Source organism: Carcharodon carcharias, chromosome 14 (assembly GCF_017639515.1).
Source record: "Carcharodon carcharias isolate sCarCar2 chromosome 14, sCarCar2.pri, whole genome shotgun sequence".
Lineage (NCBI taxonomy): Eukaryota > Metazoa > Chordata > Chondrichthyes > Lamniformes > Lamnidae > Carcharodon > Carcharodon carcharias.
In genome coordinates, this window is record NC_054480.1 from 25,648,026 (window position 1) to 25,670,903 (window position 22,878).

Consider the following 22,878-nt stretch of genomic DNA (forward strand, 5'->3'; position numbering starts at 1 on the left):
GCTCCTTCTAAAAAAATAAATACATCTGGACTGGGAAAAGGTATGCATGGGGGAGGGGGGCTGGGCACCAGGGGAAGGGATCCCTTTTAAACTAACCTTGTTGCAACCAACACAAGGGGACTGAATAAAGAAGAGAAGCCAGCTCACTCCTCCTTACTTGGAGAGCAAAACAAATTGGGGTCCTGTTCAGGAAGTTAACAAATCGGGTGACCTCACCTGGAGACCGGTTGTAACACTGCTCATGATGCAGCCTCCTCGACATTGGAGAGACAAACTCAGATTGGAAAACTGCTTTGTGACCAACTCTTCAGTTCACAAGGGTGACCAAGCTTTCAGTTACCCAAATTTGAAAGCAAGCAAAAAAAAAGGAAAATAAATACTTTTCCCCCCAAAGTGAAATAAGCCAGCTCCAATGTACTGCAGAACCTTCTGATTATCTTTTTTACATAACAACAGGAGTGAATGAGTAACAAGTAATGGGAAAAACAGCCAAAGGATATTACAAACCATCACTATCTAACTGTATTAAATTACCAATGTTGTACTCAACAGAATTGAAATATGCTCAGTCATCAAATTTTCCAGTACAAACATTGACATAAAAACTTTATGACACTGCAAACATATTTTAAAACATCATTCTATCCCAAACTCAAGCAAATATTGAATTCAGATATCATATTCATAAAACAATGCATTTGGTCAATATTCTATTTGAAATACATATCCTTCCTTACAGTCTCAGGTACAGGAGATGCCTCTGTCATTGCACTAACTTAAAACCATTTAAATCAGATTTTTGGAGTGCATCCATAGTTGCTCAATACTGCCAGTCAAATCCAGAGGTTTAATTTGTCACTTCTCTTCCAGAGGTTCCCAGCTTTGATCATCCAGTTGGTTAATCAGGGCAGCAGCACGGGCATTACATTACTTTTTAATCTCTTTACTTCAGCATTTATAGGCAAAAATGACAAAGAAACTGCTTCTGATTATTATCCAGTGACCATTCCTGGAAATGCACATGTACAGCATCAGGCAAGAACAAGTGTAGACCTAATTTTGACAGCTTATATGGTTGCGTATCCACTGACACTTTATCATCTAGCATTGAGTATGAAAAGTAACTGCTTGAATAATAAGTGCATCAGTGGGCTGTAGCTACCTGTGGAACTTAACCCAGAATAACTCTCTGTTCTCATTTAAGGAGAGGCAAGGATCAAACAAAGAAGAAAACTTAAAATCAGTACAAATTTTGGAATACTTTATAATTAAATGCAATGTGTATTTTATCATTTCATATGTAAACTTATAATCAATAAAATTCACGAATATCCTGAATTTAATGTTATATTAGAGGAAAGGGTGAGGTGGTGGCATACTGGTATCGTCACTGGACTAGTAATCCAGAGACCCAGGATAATGCTCTGCGAGTTTGAATCCCACCACGGTGGAATTAGAATTCAATAAAGTTCTGGACTTAAAAGTCCCCAAATGGCTTTGTGGTGACTATGAAATCATTGGTGATTGTTGTTAAAAACCCATCTGGTTCACTAATGTCCTTTAGGGAAGAAAACCTGTCATCCTCACCCAATCTGGCCTATATGTGACTCCAGATCTGCAGTAATGTGGTTGACTCTTACATGCCCTCTGAAATGGCCTAGCAAGCCACTCAGTTGTATCAAACCACTCCAAAGTCAATACAAAGGAATGAAACCGGAATGATCCAGGCACCCTAACCCTAATGCAAACCCAGCCCTGCCGACCCTGCAAAGTCCTCCTTACTAACATCTGGGGACTTATGCCAAAATCGGGAGAGCTGTCTCTCAGATTAGTCAATCAACAGCCTTGACATAGTCATACTCACAGAATCATACCCACAGATCATGTTCCAGACTCCACCATCACCACCCCTGGGTATGTCCTGTCCCGTCGGCAGGACAAACCCAGCAGGGGCAGTGGCACCTTGGTATACAGTCGGGAGAGAGTTGCCCTGGGAGTCCTCAACATCGACTCCAGACCTCATGAAGTCTCAGGTCAAATGGTATCAGGTCAAACATGGGCAAGGAAACCTCCTGTTGATTATCAAGCACCAGACCCCCATCTCAGCTGATGAATCAGTACTCCATGTTGAATACCACTTGGAGGAAGCACAGAGGGTGCAGAATGTACTCTGGTGGGGTCTTCAATGTCCATCATCAAGAGTGGCTTGGTAGCACCACCACAGACTGAGCTGTCCAAATCCTAAATGACATAGCTACTAGACTGGATCTGTGGCAGGTGGGGAGGGGATCAACAAGAGAGAAAAACATACTTGACCTCATCCTCACCAACCTGCCTGCCGCAGATGCATCTGGCCATGGCTGTATTGGTAGGAGTGACCTCCCCACAGCCCTGTGGAGACGAAGTCCGGTCTTCGCATTGAGGATATCCTCCATCGTCTTGTGTGGCACTACCATACCACCTTGCTAAATGGGATAGATTTTGAACAGACCTAGCAACACAAGACTGGGCAACCATGAGGTGCTGTGGCCCATCAGCAGCAGAATTATGCTCACAATCTGTAAATCCATGGCCTGGCATATCCCCCACTCTACCATCATCACCAAGCCAGGTGATCAACCCTGGTTCAATGAAGAGTGCAGGAGGGCATGCCAGGAGCAGCACCAGGCATGCTTAAAAATGAGGCGTCAACCTGGTGAAGCTACAACACAGGACTACTTGAGTGCCAAACAGCATAAGCAGCAAGTGATAGGCAGAGCTAAGTGATTCCACAACCAATGGATCAGATCTAAGCTCCGAATGGTGGACTTCAATTAAACAACTCAATGATGGAGTAGCCCAGCACTTATGCAAAAGATAAGGCTGAAGTATTCACAACAATCTTCAGCCAGAAGTGCCGAGTGGGTGATTTATCTTGGCGGCTCCAGAGGTGCCCAGCCTCACAGATGCCAGTCTTCAGCCAATTCAATTCATGCCACATGATATCAAGAAATGGCTGAAAGACTGGATACTGCAGAACAAACCCAACGCAGCCAATTACCGCCCCATCAGTCTACACTCAATCATCAGTAAAGTGATGGAAGGTGGTCATCGACAGTGCTATCAAGCGGCACTTGCTTAGCAATAACCTGCTCACTGACGCCTAGTTTGGGTTCCATCAGGGCCACTCAGCTCCTGAACTCATTGCAGCCTTGGTTCAAACATGGATAAAAGAGCTGAACTCCTGAGGTGAGGTCAGAGTGACTGCCATTGACATCAAGGCAACATTTGACCGAGTGTGGCATCAAGGAGCCCTAGCAAAACTGGGGTCAATGGGAATTGGGGGAAAATCCTCCACTGTTTGGAGTCATATCTAGCACAAAGGAAGATGGTTGTGGTTGTTGGAGGTCACTATTCTCAGTTCCAGGACATCATTGCAGGAGTTCCTTAGGGTCGTGTCCTCAGCCGCTTCATCAGTGACCTTCCTTCCATCATAAGGTCAGAAGTGGGGATATTCACTGATGATTGCACAATGTTCAGCACCATTGGTGAATCCTCAGATACTGAAGCAGTCCACGTCCAAATGCAACAAGGTCTGAACAATATCCAGGTTTGGGCTGACGTGGCAAGTAACACAAGGGCCAAGCAATTATAATCTCAAACAAGAGAGAATTTAACTTCACCCCTTGACATTCAATGGCATTACCATCACTGAATCCCCCACTATCAAAATCCTGGGGAGTTACCATTGACCAGAAACTGAACTGGACTAACCATATAAATACTGTGGCTACAAAAGCAGGTCAGAGGCTAGGAATCCTGCAGTGAGTAACGTAACGCACTTCCTGATTCCCCAAAGCCTGTCCACCATCTACAAGGCACAAGTCAGGGGTGTGATGGAATAGTCTCTGCTTGCATGGATGAGTGCAGCTCCGTCAACACTCAAGGAGTTTGACGCAATCCAGGACATTGCAGTCTGCTTGATTGGCACCCCTTTCACAAACTTTCACTTCCTCCAGGACCTACGAACAGTGACAGCAGTGTGTACCATCTACAAGATGCACTACAGAAACTCACCAAGGCTCCTTAGGCAGCACCTTCCAAACCCAGGACCACTACCATCTAGAAGGACGACAGCAGATACTTGGAACACCACCACCTGGAAGTTCCCCTGCAAACCATTCAGCATCCTGACTTGGAAATACATCGCCATTCCTTAACTGTCACTGAGTCAAAATCCTGGAACTTGCTCCCTAACAGCATTGTGGGTGTGCCTACACCACATGGACTGCAGCAGTTCAAGAAGGCAGCTCACCACCACCTTCTCAAGAGCAATTAGAGATGAGCAATAAATGCTGGCCTAGCAAGTGATGCCCACATCCTGTAAATGAATAAAAAAAACTAACATCCTGAATTTGTTATATTACATTTTTCAGAAGGTGCAGAGCCCACCATTTATACTATCTACACATACGATGGGCAAATGTCACTGACCATGTGCCATTTCAACCGAAGTCAATTACAAAAGCGCCATTTATAATATATATGCTGGTTATTACAGGAAATCCAAAGTGCGATTAAGCACTGTCACCTATTCAACCAAGGGGCTTGTGACAGTGGCCGGAACCTTCAGTTCTGGAGTCTGAGATTGGCGGCAGGCACTGAAGTGAGAGTGATTTCTGCCGTGGGGCAGGATGGCTGACCACATGCGATCTCACAGTGTTCAGCTCATTACATATACATCCACAAGGATCTCACCGATTCACGTGGTGGGGGTGGGGTGGGGTGACAGGAAGTCACTGTCCCCTCTGTTACCTCATGGGATCGAAGGTCCAGGCGCCATATTTAAAGGCCACCCAGACAGCCTGCACTATCTCTTCCACCTTTGCCTGGCCACTGCCCCACCCTTCCCTGCTAACCCTTCCTTGGTCATCCTTCAAGCAACTTGTACTGCCACTGCTCAGTCTCGAGCATAGGCTGGTATTTACAGATGCTCCCCAATTGCAACAGCAATTCACTGTTAATCATGGAAGAAGTCTATCTCATCAGATGCATGCCACTTATGTGCAGTCGTGAATATGAACATTCTAATTTGTTGCTGGAGGGGAACTTAATCCCAGCAAGGTGTTTTTTTTTAAAAGAGCATGCTCGACATATCAATGCATATAAAATGGCTTCCCAACTTTGCTCGTCGGGAAGCTCGGCTGGCCCTGAGTCCCAAGAACCTAATTGCAAAAGTTCAGACCACCTTCAGAAGCTGATTGTTGGTCTCCTGCCAAATTAAGTTCCTCCGCCCGCCAAGCTTCCTGCTGCTATAGGGACCAGAAGATTCCGCCCACTGTATCTAATTGCTGGCCTGAAACTTTTGAGGTGGGCACAGCACCAATAATCCACAGCCACTCTCTTTGTAGTCAGTGTGGTCTTCAGAGGCCTTCGATAGAAACTAGACTGGATGTTACGACACGCTCTGGGGTAGCCTGTTTCAGACTAACGCATAGCAGTTTACAAGCTTTGTCCTTTAACCTGGAATTTAGAACAGATTTGGTTCGCATTTTTAACGTCCACTTGGTTAGTGGGCAAATTATGTTAACAATAACACACCCATTATAAACAGCGTATAATGCTTATATGATCAAAGAACTTGATATAGAAATAATGTGTTGTGGTCATTTTAATGCAGCAGCACATGGTTTCCTCCCTTGATGCCTATGTAAATTCCTTTTGCACTGTGTTTCATGTCTTCCATTTTCTTATTTTTTGCTCCCCAAGCAATTTTCTCACTGAGAAAATGCTGCGATACAGTTTCACAAATCTCAGTCATCAGTTTACACCACACCTAAATGCCATTCTTCGTGTCCGAGCTCAGATAGCGAGTGTTGCAGACAATTTCCCTGCTGTGAACCAATCCTGCCCTCACTCAGTGCACTCAAGACACATAATACATTAACTGCAAGAGCAGGTGGCAGATTTTCAATTCCTTAACAGTGGAGCAATGATCAACTAAAACTGAAGTTCTCTTGTTCAACAGAAAGCAGGGATTTAAATCTGTGTTGTTTAGCTACCTGCTGACTCCATCAGTTGGTAACATTTAAGAACATTCTCTTACTTCCTAACCATTTAGAATGTGGGTTCTAGAAAATTCTGCTTGGAGATTAGCCAGGATATTTTCGGGCTCATTCAAATGGACTGGCAAAATGTAAACTAAAGTTATTTATCTATGTAAAACTAACGTGGACTTACTTGTATCGAGCTTTATCTGACTCTTTAAAGGATTTTTTTCCTACTGCATTTTCTTTTTAAGGAAAAATTACTTTGATGCTTGTTGCATCTTCCCTACTCCTCTCTTGTTTGAAAGGCTCACCAGATTCTGCTGTTTAATTTCCTCATGCTCATCAATGCCTTTTAGGTTAACCATCAATTTATACTTAATTGAAAAAAAAAGTCAACTCCCAAAGCAGGAAGCCATTAATAAAAATGGTTGTTCTGCATCGCCAATCCTTTTGACCCGCCTTTTTGTGGGATGGTTAATAAATAGGGTTTGAATGTTTCCGCATGTAATAATACTGCTTGCTCAGTTGCAAGCAGATGTCCATTTTTTCCCCCTCACTGCATCAAGAGGCTTAGCAGAGAATTGATTTTGCTTGGCATGCGCTTGACTGTGGATTTAATTATAAGTTACTAAACTAAAGCTTGATAAAGGGCCTGTGAACTCTTGGGTCCAAGTACCTTTACATTTGCATTCAATTCACTTTCAAAACGTTGTAAATGGAATATTTCTTGACTGGCAGGCAGCAAAGTGAATTAATTATTTTCATTTCCAGCTGTTACTACATGGAAAACTCAAATGGTTTTCATTGTGCCAAGACAAATATTGGTTGAGAAGAACTTACAATCCTCTTCAAATATGAACTGAAAATAACACTTTTGGTCAATATATGCCAATTTATAATTAAATACTTTAAACACTGTTGAATATACCACAAGAGAAAGCCTTTTCCTTGATGATTATTGAATTACAAAGTTCATTCAACCTTTTATTACCAGAAACACTATTTCAAAAGCTTTCCTATTTGGTTGTTTTCCCTGCCTTTGATCCCACTGAAGTAAGGAATGGAATAAGTTTCTTCCCGCCGTTCCGCTTTTCCCACTGAACAGTTCAGGCATAAGCCTCCTCCCAGGCTTCTGACCAAGCTAATGACAGACTGACTAATCATGGCAGCAGGCCACAGATATACTTCCTCCGTATTGGGGAACATAATGTGGGAGGAGGGGTGGTGGTGGGGGGGAGGAAGGGGGGAGATTACTAACCAAAAACAGGTGGTTAACGTTGACAATCAAAGAGAATGGAGAAGGAAGACCTTCTGGTGAATCTCTGCTGCTACAAATGACTGCAGAATCATTATCTGTCCCCATTAATGCCTGCCCAATGCACAAAAAAAAAAGCAGCGACAGGACGGTGTTCAGGACTCCATCCACATTTCCTCCATTGTCACGTTGCTGATGGAAGGAAGGACAAAAAAAAGGAGGGCATAGGACTGGAGCAGCAGAAAGAGTAAGAATTATTATTTCTGCAAGGTAGGAGAGGTGGACTACTCTCCTCCTCAGAGCCCTTCCAACTACCCATCGCTTGGCTACTAGACTCATTTAGTGCCAAATTAAAACCTCTTGCCAAATCATTTAGGGGGCTCCTGCCCCAATACAGATACTGTAGTGAGCGTCCCACTGCAGCACCCCTACACAGAAGCGGTGGACTCCCAGTGGAGAATGCATGGAAATATCTGAGGAATTCTGCCAACATCACGGCAGGGTTAGATAAGTGGGCAGAAATCCCACCCAGACTTACTTCTGGCAGCAGCCTGTCGTCAAAGACAGCCCCCATCACTTTCTCACAATGAGACTGGTGAAAGTACACTTAATTTCCATGTGATAAATCAGGAACGAGTATGATGAACATTTAATAGAGATTTTTGAACTAAATACGAGATTATGTGTTTGAAGACGAAACTTTCATGGTAAAGCCATTGCTAGATTACTTCAACAACAACTGCAACCAAAATAGTCAATAATGGCTCCTCCCTCCCCTTCAAATCAGGAGTATCACCTTTTGTCAGGTTAGGAAGAAAAGTGAGTTTGTTCTTACTGGCTCTGATGATTTAGAAGAGGGTAATAAGATAGACAATATGCAGATAATCTGGAAAATTGCCCCTAGGAACAAGCCATAACGCAGGATGTTGTCAAAAAAGGTTGGTTCTGGTATTTCTGGAGGAGACAGATCAAACTCTGTGGCCATTCTTCTGCTGTAGTTGCCGATTTACAGTTTGTCTTTCTGGAGGCCCTTCAGTTTTCTGATATCTTAGTTTTATTCTCCACGTAATGTACCTAAGGGGGAAAAGTCAGAAAACAAGTAGTTAAATGATAAGTGGTTAATCAACGTGATCTAACATTTATAAAATCCATAACCATCAGTGTTCATTTAAAATTCACTGTTTCAAAATATACTGCTCCCCTATCAATGTATTTTTTTCAAACTGGGATCCTTGGACCTCAATGAAGTTCAGTCAATTGTTGTCTGTCTGTCGCCAGATTTCACGTTTTCTTTTATTGACTTAATAATCTATTAATTATGTTGCTACATGTAAACACATTGTTTACAGTAACCTTGAATCAACATTGACTGTTAAAATGTTAGAATAGGAATATATGGGAATACATAAATATATGCAAAGGTTCCTCAAGTGTGTGTTAGCATTTACAAAAGAAAGGGTTGATAACCAATATTAATTTCAAGATTTATTTCTCATGTACTTTAGAGGTAATTTTATAACTTCTGTCCAAATGGACAAAAAAAGACATTGGGAACATACATCCATGTTTGCAATATGGACTCCTTAATGGATGACAAGCCAATTCAGAAAAAAAAAAATCACTCATCCTGTTTACTTGGCTATCCAAAAAAGAGCAGTAAACATTTTATTCGATTCAGGGAGAAAACTCCCAATAATCAGTAAGGGAATCAAGGGTTAGGAGGAAAGGTAGGAAAGTGGAGTTGAGGATCACATCAGCCACAATCTCATTGAATGGTGAGCAGACTCGATGGGCTGCATGGCCTACTTCTACCCCTATATCTTATGGTCTTATACAAGATATTTTTTCTGAAAATAGGAAATGCTTCGTCAATTTGGAAATATTTAAAAACTCAGTTTTTTTTAAATTTAATATCACAGGACATGACCTTTGCTGGCAAGGACAGGTTTTATTCCCCATCCCTAATTGCTCTTAGTGGTTTTGATACAATTGGATGCCTTGTAAGACTACTTCAAAGGCACTGAAAATAGATTTACAAGGGAATTGCTGTGGGTCTGGAGTCACATATAGGCGAGGTCGAGTCATGGTGGCAGATTTCCTTCCTTAAAGGAAATTAGTAGATCATAAGGTTTTTGTTTTTAAAAACCATCTATAGTTTTATGGTCACTGTTACTCATGGTCTTTTTTTTTTATTCCAGGTTTAATTAATGAACTGAATTTAAATTCTCCAGCTATCATGATGGGTTCTGAATTCAGGTTTCTAGATCATTACTCCGGTCTCTGGATTACAGGTCCAGTCATATAACCACTATGCTACTCGTTACTATCCCCGTAGAGACCGATAATTTTTAAAAAATGAAATTCCCAGTGACAAACACAAAGGAATCACACGACAATATTTCAAATTTTAAGACTTTCATTGTGACAAACTAAAATCACTATCAACTAAGCATTTAGTTGTTAGGCAACTAATACACTAAACTACAGAAAAGATGTTTTTCTCATTAACAATAAATATAACGGAGAAACCCATGCCACATTTACACATTACACTGCAGCAGAAATGTAGTCTTGTGTACAAGTCCCAAGCTCCTCCCGGCTTTAACAGGGTCTTTTCAACCCTGCCTGTCAGAATGAATCTTCCAGTGTCCTTTTAAAACAAAGTCCCTTCACTCAACCTTCTGAGCATAATTGAATGGACTTCCAGTGGCAAAACACCCTTTGGCAATTCCTTGGTCTTTTGCTCTCCACAAGCTTTGTTTCTTCAAACAGTGAGTTTGTCCTCACCAGCACTCTGCTTAGTGGTTAACCCAAAAACATTCCTTTTCTTCTGCCTGGCATAGCAGCACCAGTCCTGGGTTGTCTTCCCCAAATCACCCTGTCTGACTGATTCAGAGTACAGAATTAAATGTCTTCTCCCACGGGAAATCGTTCTCTTTGGTGGTCAGCGTGATAATCAGGGATCTTCTGCAGGCACTAGAATGGACTGTAAGTTAAGCTCCGTAGTCAGCTTGTTTCAGTCTAACAAACAACTGTGCCCTTCACAGGGTTGGCTATGGAAATAATGATCCGTGACCATTTTAGTGCAGCAGCGCAAGTTTCCCTCTATTTTTGCATGTGTACATTTCTTTACTATGCGTTTCACTTTTCAGATTTACTCTCAAGGCAATTTCTGCACTGATTCCTTGCTGGGACACAGAGGCAGAATAATCCGTTGTAATAACCTTATAAAGAATTTCACACCAGTATTACCTAGAGCCCTGACAGGTAGCATGTTAAGATGGGCATTTCAGTTCAAGTTATGAAAACAATGCAGTGGCAGAGAAATTGCCCAGAGATAGCCGAAAGCAGCACTTGAGGAAGATAATTTTGGCACTAACAGTTTAAAAGAGAACTGTCTAGTAGCACTTGTAAAATTTAATATCCATGCCACAGCAGCCTTACTAGCCAACATAGAAGAGAGTCATTCCAGCCAACGGAGATGAGTTTAAACAATAAAAGCGAGCAGTTTAATTCACTGAATTCCCAATTTACTTTTTCTAGCCAACATATAAAAGAGTCATTCCAGCCAACGGAGATGAGTTTAAACAATAAAAGCAAGCAGTTTAATTCACTGAATTCCCAATTTACTTTTTGATTTCAGGAGATAACAAGTACAAACATTGTAAACCGGTCATCATGTATCTTGTCTCAAGCCATCTATTTTGTAACCAAATCCAAATATTGTTGTATAAATGACACCGCTCCTCTCATTTTTTTTATGCCAATAGATAAGCCAAATAAATCACCATAGCAGGACTTAACCATGAATTTTGCCTCTGGGAAATCTTTCAGAAAAATTATGAAATTAATGTAAAAGTGGTTGATGTCATACTTTTGTAAAGGTTTTGATTAAACCTTTCTTTAGGGAACTGTGGTTGTTCAATGTCTGAGCAGCAGATGAGCCATTTTGTCCGCCAAGGCATTACGCAAGAGTTGCAAAGCAATAGAAAGTTCAAATTGGCAATGGTGAATTATTTGTATTCCTTGCATGACACGACCTGCGTAACACTGCTTTTCATTTGTACATTGGGATTACTTGCAAGCCTACAGACCCAAGAACATAAAGAAAGAGCAGAATGAACTGTTCCCAACCAAGTGTCACATCATCTCTCTTAAAATACAATCGCCTGAAGTGACATAGAAAGGAGAACATTGTGTATGAAAAGTGTTAATAAAAAAAAGGAAAGAGTGACTGGCTGAAATGTGCTAGAACTAAATACATCCAATAAAGCGTGATGCAGTGATGGAGAATGCACTCTAAGCTGAAATTGGTTTTGGATTTTAACATTGGAGAAAATGGCAAACAAGAATGAAAGGTGTGAATGTATGCATTGCTTTGCATGGAAGTTAAAACTCGACAAACTTGAAACATTTCCTTGAAACGATTGCTGGTTTTCCCAACTGTTGGACTCAAATTTCTATTAGTTCTTTCACTTAAATATTGTGAAAGGAAAACAAAATTTAAGGAAAGGCAGAGTGCTAGGAAAGGTAACCACTAGAATAGCAAGAGAGGCATGAAAGTGAAATGTAAGGTAAGAAGAGACAAGTGCCAAGAAAACAGACATTTAAGAAAAATGCTAAGGTTTAAATATCTGCAACAACTAATGTAAAAGCAAAGTGCTGCAGATGCTGGAAAGCCAAAATAAAAAATGGAAAAGGCTGGAAATACTCAGCAGGTCCAGCAGCATCTGTGGAGAGGGAAACAGAGTTAATGTTTCATGTATAGTGAACAGCTCTGATGAAAGGCCTGAAACGTTGGGCAAAATCTTTAGCTCAGCGGGTGAGCACGCACCTGACCTGCTCGAGCATAAAACGACGTGCATCGACATTGGGTGAGCGTCCCGACATCAACACGCAATCGTGCCATATTTTGGTCGGTGGCTGCACGCCAGAGTCAGCAGCGCACCTGCCAACAATTGAAAGGCCTATTAAGGCTATTAACAAGGTTATTAACTTAAATTTTCTGCTGCCCATCCAACCATACGGCTGTCGGACAGGTGAAAAGGCCAAAGGGCCTCTGCACTTTTTAGGAAACCTCATCCATGGGTGCGATGAGGTTTCCTAAAGCAAATAAAAATAAAAAAATTAAGATTTAATTAATAACATGTCCCTGCTCATGTGACAGAGTCACATGAGCGGGGACATGTTTTATTACATTTTTCATTTCTTTATTGTTTTTTTGGAAAATTTTTCATCACCCTGAGGCAGCTCTATGCCTCAGGGAGATTCTCAAGCGCGCACTTGCACGCATGCACAAAGTTCGCGCTCACCCTGTTCACCCTCATCCCCCCTGGCCCACACAGGCAGTACTTAGCAGTGCTGCTCGCATTTCACGTTACATTAAAAGCTATATAAATGCAAATTGTTGTTTTATAATGAGCAACCAACTCCAGTGTCTCTGGAGGCACCCAAAAACAACATCAGGAAGATGGGTGGGGGGAGTGCAGTCCAAGCTTAAGCCAGACAGTCCCCTTCTTAATGCTACTTGAGTGAATCTTGAACTCTGCTGCCTAGCAAGAGACTCCATATATGCACAGAGCTTTCAGCTCCACACAGAGGTAGGATAAAAACACCAATTCCAAGGAATCTCCTGGTACTTTTCCATACAGATGCAGCGGGGAATAACACTTTGTTTTGCTCCAGAGTCAGGTCAGCCCATAGCTCCACATTTACACTACAATTTTGGGGTTTATGTGAAACAGAAATTATCGGGGAATGTACCCAAAGGCTTGACCAGAGACAGCATTGGCAAACAGACACAACCACGAGACATAATCTTTTCATGTCAATGGATGAACCCAGTTCTCAATCTGCCCATTCAGTCAAAGGCTTCATCCATTATTTACTGGCCTGTATGGACATCATGAGAACAGATTTGCAACCTGTAGAACAAAAGCTGCAATTTTGTTTTCTAAATTCATTCACGGGATGTGGGCTTCGCTGGCTGGGCCAGCATTTATTGCCCATCCCTAGTTGCCCTTGGGAAGGTAGTGGTGAGCTGCCTTCTTGAACCGCTGCAGTCTATGTGCTGTTAGGAAGGGAGTTCCAGGATTTTGACCCAGCAACAGTGAAGGAATGGCAATATATTTCCAAGTCAGGATGGTGAGTGACTCGGAGGGGTACTTCCAAGTGATGGTGTTCCCATCTATCGCTAGATGGTAGTGGTCATGGGTTTGGAAGGTGCTGTTAAGGAGCCTTGGTGAATTCCTGCAATGCATCTTGTAGATGATACACACTGCTGCTACTATGCATTGGTAGTGGAGGGAGTGAATGTGGTGCCAATCAAGTGGGCTTCTTTGTCCTGGACTATGTCAAGCTCCTTGGGTGTTGTGGGAGCTGCACTCATCCACAAGTGGGGAGTATTCCATCACACTCCTTACTTGTGCCTTGTAGATGGTGGACAGGCTTTGGGGAATCAGGAGGTGAGCTACCCATTGCATGATTCCTAGCCTGACCTGCTCTTGTAGCCATAGTATTTATATGGCTAGTCCAGTTTCTGATCAATGGTAACCCCAATGATGATGACAGTGAGGAATTCAGTGATGGTAATGCCATTGAACATCAACTGGCAAAGGCTGGGTTCTCTCTTGTTGGAGATAGTTATTGCCTGACACTTGTGTAGCCTGAATGTTACTTGCCACTTGTCAGCCCAAGCCTGGATATTGTCCAAGCCTTGTTGCATTTGGACATGGACTGCTTCAGTATCTGAGGGGTTGCGAATGGTGCTGAACATTGCACAATCATTAGCAAACATCAGCACTTCTGACCTTATGATGGAAAGGTCATTGATGAAGCAGCTGAAGATGGTTGGGCCGAGGACACCACCTTCAGTAACTCCTGCAGTGATGTCCTGGAGCACAGATGACTGACCTCCAACAACTATAACCATCTTCCTATGTGCTAGGTATGACTCCAACCAGAGAGTTTTCCCCTGAATCCCACTGACTCCAGTTTTGCTAGGGCTCCTTGATGCCACACTCGGTTAAATGTGGCCTTGATGTCAAGGGCAGTCATTCTCACCTCACCTCTTGAGTTCAGCTCTTTTGTCCATGTTTGAACCAAGGCAGGAGCTGAGTGGCCCTGGCAGAACCTAAACTAGGCATCAGTGAGCAGATTAACACTAAGCAAGTGCCGCTTGATAGCACTGTTGATGGCTCCTTCCATCACTTTACTGATGATCGAGAGTAGACTGATGGGGCGGTAATTGGCTGGGGGGTTGGGTTTGTCCTGCTTTTTGTGTACAGGACATACCCGGGCAATTTTCCACATAGCCAGGTAGATGCCAGTGTTGTAGCTGTACAGAACAGCTTGGCTAGGGGTGCGGCAATTTCTGGAGAAAAGTCTTCAGTACTATTACCAGAATATTGTCAGGGCCCATTGCCTTTGCACTATCCAGTGCCTTCAGCCATTTCTTGCTATCATGTGGAGTAAATAGAATTGGCTGAAGACTGGCATCTGTGATGCTGGGGACCTCTGAAAGAGGCTGAAATGGATCAACCATTTGGCACTTCTGGCTGAAGATTGTAGCAAATGCTTCAGCCTTACCTTTTGCACTGATGTGCTGGGCTGCTCCATCATTAAGGGTGGGGATATTTGTGGAGCTTCCTCCCCCAAGGGAGTTGTTTAATGTCCACCACCATTCACAACCTGATGTGGCAGGACTGCAGAGCTTAGCTCTGATCCGTTGGTTGTGGGATCGCTTAGCTCTATTTATCACTTGCTGCTTATGCTGTTTGGCAAGCAAGTGGTCCTGTGTTATAGCTTCACCAGGTTGACACCTCATTTTTAGGTATGCCTGGTGCTGTTCCTGGAATGCCCTCCTGCACTCTTCGTTGAACTATGGTTGATCCCATGGCTTAAGATAAAGGCAAAATACTGTGGATGCTGGAAATCTGAAATAAAAACAAAACTTACTGAAAAACTCAGCAGGTCTGACAGCATCTGTGGAGAGAAAGACAGAGTTAATGTTTCGAGTCCGTATAACTCTTCCTCAGAACTTAAAGAGAAGTAAAAACATGGGGAAATACATACGTTTAAGTGGGGTGGGACAGGTGATGCTGGATCTCCTGGCTTGATGGTAATGGTAGAGTGGGGGATATGCCGGGCCATGAGGTTGTGTTCGAGTACAATTCTGCTGCTGCTGATGGTCCACTGTACCTCATGGATGCTCCGTCTTGAGTTGCTAGATCTGTTTGAAATCTATCCCATTTAGCCCAGTGATAGCGCCACACAACATGATGGAGGCTATCCTCAACGTGGAGATGGGACTTTGTCCCCACAACAACTGTGTGGTCATCACGCCTATCAATACTGTCATGGGGAGATGCATTTGCGGCAGGCAGGTTGGTGAGGATGAGGTCAAGCATGTTTTTCACACTTGTTGGTTCTCTCGCCACCTGCCACAGACCCAGTCTAGCAGCTATGTCATTTAGGATTTGGCCAGCTCAGTCAGCGGTCGTGCAACCAAGCCACTCTTTGTGATTCACATTGAAGTCCCCCACCCAGAGTACACTCTGCATCCAAGCCACCCTCAGTGCTTCCTCCAAATGGTGTTCAACATGGAGGAGTACTGATTCATCAGCTGAGGGAGGGTGGTACGTCGTAGTCAGCAGGATGTTTCTTTGCCCATGTTTGACCTGATGCCATGAGACTTCATGGGGGTCCGGAGTCGATGTTGAGGACTCCCAGGGCAGCTCCCTCCCGACTGTATACCATACCACTGCGCTGCCACCTCTGCTGGGTCTGTCCTGCCAGGACATGGACATACCCAGGGATGGTGGTGGTGGTGCCTGGGACATTATCTGTAAGATATGATTCCATGAGGGTGACTATGTCAGGCTGTTGCTTGACTAGTTTTTGAGACAGCTCCCGCAATTTTGGCACAAGCCCCCATAAGTTATTAAGGAGGACTTTGCAGGGTCGACAGTGCTGAGTTTGCCATTGTTGTTTCCGGTGCCTAGGTCGAAGCTGGTCTGTTTTCATTCCTTTTTTGTGACTTTGTAGCAGTTTGATACAACTGAATGGCTTGCTAGGCCATTTGAGAGAGCATTTAAGAGTCAACCACATTGCTGTGGGTTTGAAGTCACATGAAGGCCAGACCAGGTAAGGACGATAGATTCCCTTCCCTAAAGGACATTAGTGACTGTTCTTACAACAATGATTTCATGGACATCATTAGACTTTTAATTCCAGATTTTTATTGAATTCAAAATTCCACAGTGGTGGGATTCGAACCCCGATCCCCAGAACATTACCCTGGGTCACTACATTACTCGTCCAACGACAAAACCACTATGCCATTGCATCCCCTACAGGTGTTTCTCTGCTATCACCATTACAAAGAAGCACATGCTATATTTTTAATGGGGTCTTATAGCAGTGGGAGCCCAAGACCATGTAAAAAGTTTTCACATACATCCATAAGTTGTGGTAAATCTGTTTTGGAGACAGCACAGTTCCCATTCAATGTACCAATATACCAATGTATAACAGGTGACTGATTAGATAACTGCACCAAAGGCTGGCATTTACATTTTAACTACTGGTTTGAAACCACTAGATTTCATTCAAACTTCACTCAGGTCACCCAGAAGACAGCACTACACATACATGTGCTTCAAAACAAACAAAACTTTGCTTTCTGCAGTTAAATTTTAAACCTTTAGATAGCGCAGCTGGGTTGGTCAAAATAACTACAGGTAGTTTTAAAAAGCAGATGTATTTGAGGAAAGTGAGAGAGAAACCAGAAAGTTATAGACTTGTTCGCCTAACATCTGGTCTGGGGAAGTTATTGGAATCTATAACTAAGGACTGAGCACTGAAAGAAATTTGAGCTAATTAGAGAGAGTGCCAAAATGCTTTTTTAAAGGTTAGGTCATGTCTAAATAATCTAGTTGAATTTTTTGAGGAAAAAGACTGAAGTGGTAGACAGAGGAATACAAACGGGTGTAGTTTACATAACCTTCCAGAAGACATTTGACAAGGATCTATAGAAGAATTTATAAACTGAAGCTCATGGAATTGAAAGTAATTTTTTAACCTGGTTAGGTGTTGGCTAAACTGTAGAAGAATGTCAGATAATGGGCATGTAGTTGAATTGGAAAGAAGTAACAAGTGGTGTGCCACAAGAATCTGTGTTTGAGGGATCAACTACTCACTATATTATAAATTATTTAGATGACACAATATAGAATCAAATATTCAAGTTTATCAATGACACAGAGAATGATGCCATAGTAAATTTATGCTTCCAGCTACCCAGATTAAAAGACTTTGATCAATTAAGTGGGCAAAACTGTGGCAGGTGGATTTCAAAACAAGCAAATATGAAGTCAATCATTTTGGACTAAAAAAAGGACAGACTCAAATATAATTTGAATGGTGGAATAATGGATTTTTAAAGAGATTTAGGGATCCATGTACACTGGTCATTAAAATGTAGTTGTCAGGTTTAAAAATATAACCAAAAGGTTAAAGGAATGCAGCCTTTATAACTAGAGAGATAGGCTATAAAAGGAGAGGAAGATTCGCCACAGCTCCACAAAGCACTGGTTAGACCACATTTGGAGTACTGTGTACAGTTCTGGGAACCCAGCCTTAGAAAGGATGTATTGACCTTAGAAGGAATGCAGCACAGATTCACTAGAACATTAGCAAGGCTCCAGGAGTTAGATTACAAGGAGAAATTACATCACCTAGTCTTGTATTTCTTAAATATGGAACAATAAGGGGTGATCTGATTGAAGTTTCCAGGAATTTGAAAAAAAATTCAAAGGGCAGATGGAAAGAAACTCTTTCTAATAGTGGAGGAAACTTGCACAAGAAAACATAACCTTAAAACTGAAGCCAGGTCATTCAGGAGAGAAATTAGGAAACCCTCCTTCACAAGTGTGACAGAAGTGTGGTACTCTGTAGATGCATCTCTGTAGATGCTATTAATAATTATCTCCACCACTGAAGATGGGCAGAGATAATGTTTTCACTCCTGTTAGTGTGTAAATAATGTATCTCAAAAACTGGTGGACAGATTTCAAAAAAACTTGATACACAGATAGGGTATGGTCCAAGGAAGAACTAATTAATTTTTGGTTAAGATTTGGATACAGACCCTGGAACTTTTTTTTTTAAATAAAGGATCCTTTAACATTGGGTGATAAGCCAAATTGACATGCCTTCTTAAAAGAATGATGTTGGCTGTTTTATTTAGAATGTTGTTGCTTTAGAAAATTGTGGATTCTGTCAGCTGCTGCGGTACAATTTTTCACAGCTGCCAAACGTGAGCAGAGTTTTCAGAGCAGGTTGTTGGATGTGGTTTAGCCTGAAACCTCCTTAGTGAAATGGAAGCTCGTAAAGAATTATTTTTTCAGTTTTTTAGTTACAGAGCATCAATAATACATCTGGAACATTGAAGAGCCCCTGATTACAAATTCTATTGGCAGGTTTTATGGGACAAAAAATGAGCTAGAAGTGTATAAATTGTTGTAATAGTTTAATGTTGAGTTAGCATCACATGGTGGAAGTATATGCTCTAATAAGCACCCTCCTGACTTATTTTAAACCCAAGATCGATAGATTATTGCTAGCCGAAGGTATTAAGGGATACAGAGCCAAGGGAGATGGATAAAGTTAAGATAAACTTCAGCCATGATCTAACTGAATGACAGACAGGCTTAAGAGGCAGATTGGCCTATTCCCATTCCTGTAAGTGTCTACATGGTGCAAAAGCAAAGTGGTAGGAGACTGCCCCCTCCACTTTGCTCTGGAGTCAGATCAGAATTCTGTCTCTGAATTTACACCAAAGTTACACTAAAATATGCTTTAAGGATAGGCAGGAAACAGATGCAATATGGTACAGAGTACATCTGTTACAATTTTTAAATGAGTTATATTTGGAAAGAAGCAAAAAATCTTTTAAAATACTGGGACAATAAATGTACACTTCTCTGGATTCAATCCTAACAGTGCTTCTTTTCTAACTTGCTTCCCGACTAATATGCAAAAGAGAAAAATCATTATCACAAAATACATTCCCCCACTCCTCTCCAACAACTGTTATATAATTATGCTACTACATACATACATACATGCTACTATAGCTGCCTGCCTGTTTCATCCTTGTCCCTCAACTATCAAACCCACCAGGTGTCCAATCCACAGCCCTCCCTAAAACTGGTAATCTGGCAACAAAGCCCAGGCAACTTAATCCTCTCCATGCTTTTATTTCTTATTTACTTGTTTGTCCTGTTTGAAAGTGGAGGGTGTAGAGGTTTGTCAATACTTCATTTGTGGATAAATCTTAATGCTAATATAAGCAATTTAAGATACCTGCCAATTCAGGGAATGAAAAAGTAGCTTTCAACACCGAAGGCAGATATTTGGACCATTATGTCTATGTTGCCTCTTTATTGCAACAATTTAAAACCAAGCCATAGCCTCTCCCAAAAGCCCTTCATCCAACACCAATTCAAATATATATATCCTCAGCTGGTCCCTCCAGCAAAGCATTCCATGTCCAATATGGAATGCTTTGCTGGAGGGACCAGCTGAGGATATATATATTTGATTTGCAAAAAGACATTTCTTCGAAAATCTCCCTTCGGAGAAATGTCTGATTGGGGAGCGAAGGGTCATCATTCGTAATGACAATTTTAAACTGATGACCCTTCGCTCCCCAATCAGAATAATCTGCCCCATACTCAAGCACAACCGTTCAGAATTATCTCAAGTCTGCTCCAAACTACTTAATCATTCCTAGCATCATTCTGGTGAACCTATACTCAATACCCTCTACGGCCTAACGCCCAATACCAAACACACAGTCCACTCTCCAACTGTAGCTTCAGCATTCCCTTAGAAACATGAAATTAAATTTTATAAGCAGGCAGGAACCTGGGTTTTTTTGCATTATCCTTCAGAAAAAAACACCCTGAACTGCAACATTTAGCCGCTTATTCGAGCCTTTGAACCCCAGCCTCCTTCCTCCTCCTGCTCTTCATTCCTGTTTAAAGACTTTGACAAAGTAGCCAGACTGGCAACAATGTAGCGCCGTCTCGGCTTGTGCCGCTCTCCCGGCCACAGGGCTCCAGGTTACTGGAAAGAAATGCGCACCATCATCAGAACAACAACAACACAGAAAACCAGCTTCCGAAGGACTGGGAGCTTTGCTTTCAGTGAAAGTCTGCTCCTGCTTTAGGGTTTACTTCTCACAGGCCTTTTCCACTCACCATCCGCCCTCCACATTCCCCAGGAAGCTGCGGTTCATTCAACCCCCTTTGACACCCGGAAGTAACGCCCCCACACACACACACTGTCTCAGGATAACTCGCTCTACATTCACTGTGCAGCATTTAAATACACCGGAGTTCACAGAATAATTGAAATTGCAGCATAGAATGAGGCCATTGGGCCCAATATGTCTGTGCTGCCTTAAACTTTCCAGCTCTTGATCGGTAATCCTGCAGATTACAATTCTTCAAGTGCGCACACAAGTGTTTTTTTTAATGCGATGAAGGTGTCTGTCTCTCCACCCTTTCAGGCAGTGAGTTCTAGACTCCCATTACCTTCTGGGTGAAAATAAAATTCTCCTCAACTCCTCTTAAATCATTCTGTCAATTACTTTAAATGAATGTTTCCTGATTGTTGACCTTTCTGCTAATAGAATAGGTGCTTCCTATCCGCTCTATCTCAGTTCCATAAAACTTTAAACGCCTCAGTTAAATCTCCCCTCACCTCTGTCCTGAAGAAAAAGACACCAGCCCATCCAACCTTTCCTTATGGCCAAAATGATCAAGTCCTGACAATGGCCTCATAAATCTTCTCTGGCACCCTCTCTGGTGTGATCATCCTTCCTGTTGTGTGGTGACCAGAACCAGAGTATTTAGCTGCAGATTAACAAGGATTTTATACAGTTCTGGCATAATTTCCCTTCCGTTGTATAGTGTGCTTTGGCTAATAAAGGAAAGTATCCTGTATGCCTTCTTTAGCACCTTATCTACCTGCCCTGTGACCTTCTGGAATCTGTGGATATACAGACCAAGGCTCCTTTGTTCCTCAACACTACTCACTATCCTACCATTTATTATATATTTCCTTGTCTTGTTTGTTCTCTCCAATGGCATTAACTCAAACATCTCCAGATTGAATTCCATTTGCCTCTTTTCTGCCCACCCTCCAGTACATTGATTTCTTCCAACAGCCTACTGCCTTCTTCCTCATCATAAACCACGCAGCCATTTTTTTGTATCATCAGCAAACTTCTTAACTATGGAAGTCTAAATAGTTGATACTGACCACAAAAAGCAAGGGTCCAAATACTGAGCCCTGTGGAACCTGACTGAAAACAACCTTCCAAGCACAAAAATACCACTGATGATTAACCTTTGTATCCTACTACTGAGTCAGTCTTGGTTCTATGTGCCATTTTCCTTTGGATCACATAGGATTTTACATTTCTGACCTGTATAAGCTTAATTTATTCTTTCATTCTGGCAAGACCAGCATTTGTTGCACATCCCTAATTACCCTTGAACTGAGTGGCTTGCTAGGCCATTTGAGAGGGCAGTTACAAGTCAGCTACATTGCTGTGGATTTGGAGTCACATGTAGACCAAACCAGATAGGAACAGCAGATCTCCTTCTCCAAAGGACATTAGTGAACTAGATGGGTTTTTACAACAATCAATGATGGTTTCATAGCCACCATTACTAAGGCTAGCTTTATATTCCAGATTTTATTAATTGAACTTAAATTGGCAAGATTTGAACCTGGGTCCCCAGAGTATTAACATAGGCCTTAGGATTACTTGTCTAATGACATTATCACTACACCACTGTCTCCCTTTTATCAAAAGCCTTGCTAGAATCCATGTAGACTATGCCAAATGTACCACCCTTATTGACTTTCCTTGTTACTCATCAAAAAATCAAGTCAATCAGGGAGAAACTTCCTTTAATAAATCCACACTGACTGTCCTTAATTAAACCATGTGTTTCCAAGTGATGTTTTATACTGTGTCATGAGGCTATGACTCTTCATTTATGAAAATGTCCTTTTTAAACTTTTAACTGGCTAGAATTTTTGCAATTTGAACTGATACAGAGCAAACTGCTTAAAAATGCAAAGCCACATTCAAGGTGAAGATGAGAAACAAACAAATCGCCCTCAGGAGAGTGAAGAGAGGGACATTCCCTATAATCTAAAACAAAAACAAAAATATCTGGAAAAACTCAGCAGGTCTGGCAGCATCTGCGGATAGGATACAGTTAATGTTTCGGGTCCAAATGTCCCTTCAACAGAACTAAGTAAAAATAGAAGAGAGGTGAAATATAATCTGGTTTAAGGAGGGGGTGGGGGGTGGTGGGCTGGGACAAGAATAGCTGGATAGAGGGCCAGTGATAGGTGGAGATAACCAAAAGATGTCACAGACAATAGGACAAAGAGGTGTTGAAGGTGGTGATATTATCTAAAGGAATGTGCTAATTAAGAGTAGAAAGCAGGACGAGCAAGATACAAAACAAATACAGAATAACCTGGAAAAACTCAGCAGGTCTGGCA

At 42.0% G+C, this 22,878-nt stretch overlaps 1 protein-coding gene across 3 annotated transcripts in view; it reads right to left on the reverse strand.

Moving 5' to 3' along the window:
* manbal (mannosidase beta like) overlaps positions 1-21,131 on the reverse strand; it is a 52,155-nt gene extending 31,024 nt beyond the window's left edge. The window contains exons 1-2 of one of the 3 annotated variants that reach the window (XR_005945039.1): positions 21,055-21,131; positions 8,120-8,358 (exon numbers count right to left, since the gene is read on the reverse strand). Coding sequence is in view for 1 of the 3 variants with exons in the window: in XM_041203751.1 (XP_041059685.1) it covers positions 8,087-8,269 (183 nt within the window). In the remaining 2 variants the exon portion in view is untranslated. Of the gene's footprint in view, positions 1-7,424; positions 8,359-20,549; positions 20,606-21,054 lie in introns of those variants that run through there. The other 2 variants (XR_005945040.1, XM_041203751.1) reach the window with 2 other exon arrangements.
* Between the last annotated feature and the right edge of the window lie 1,747 nt (positions 21,132-22,878).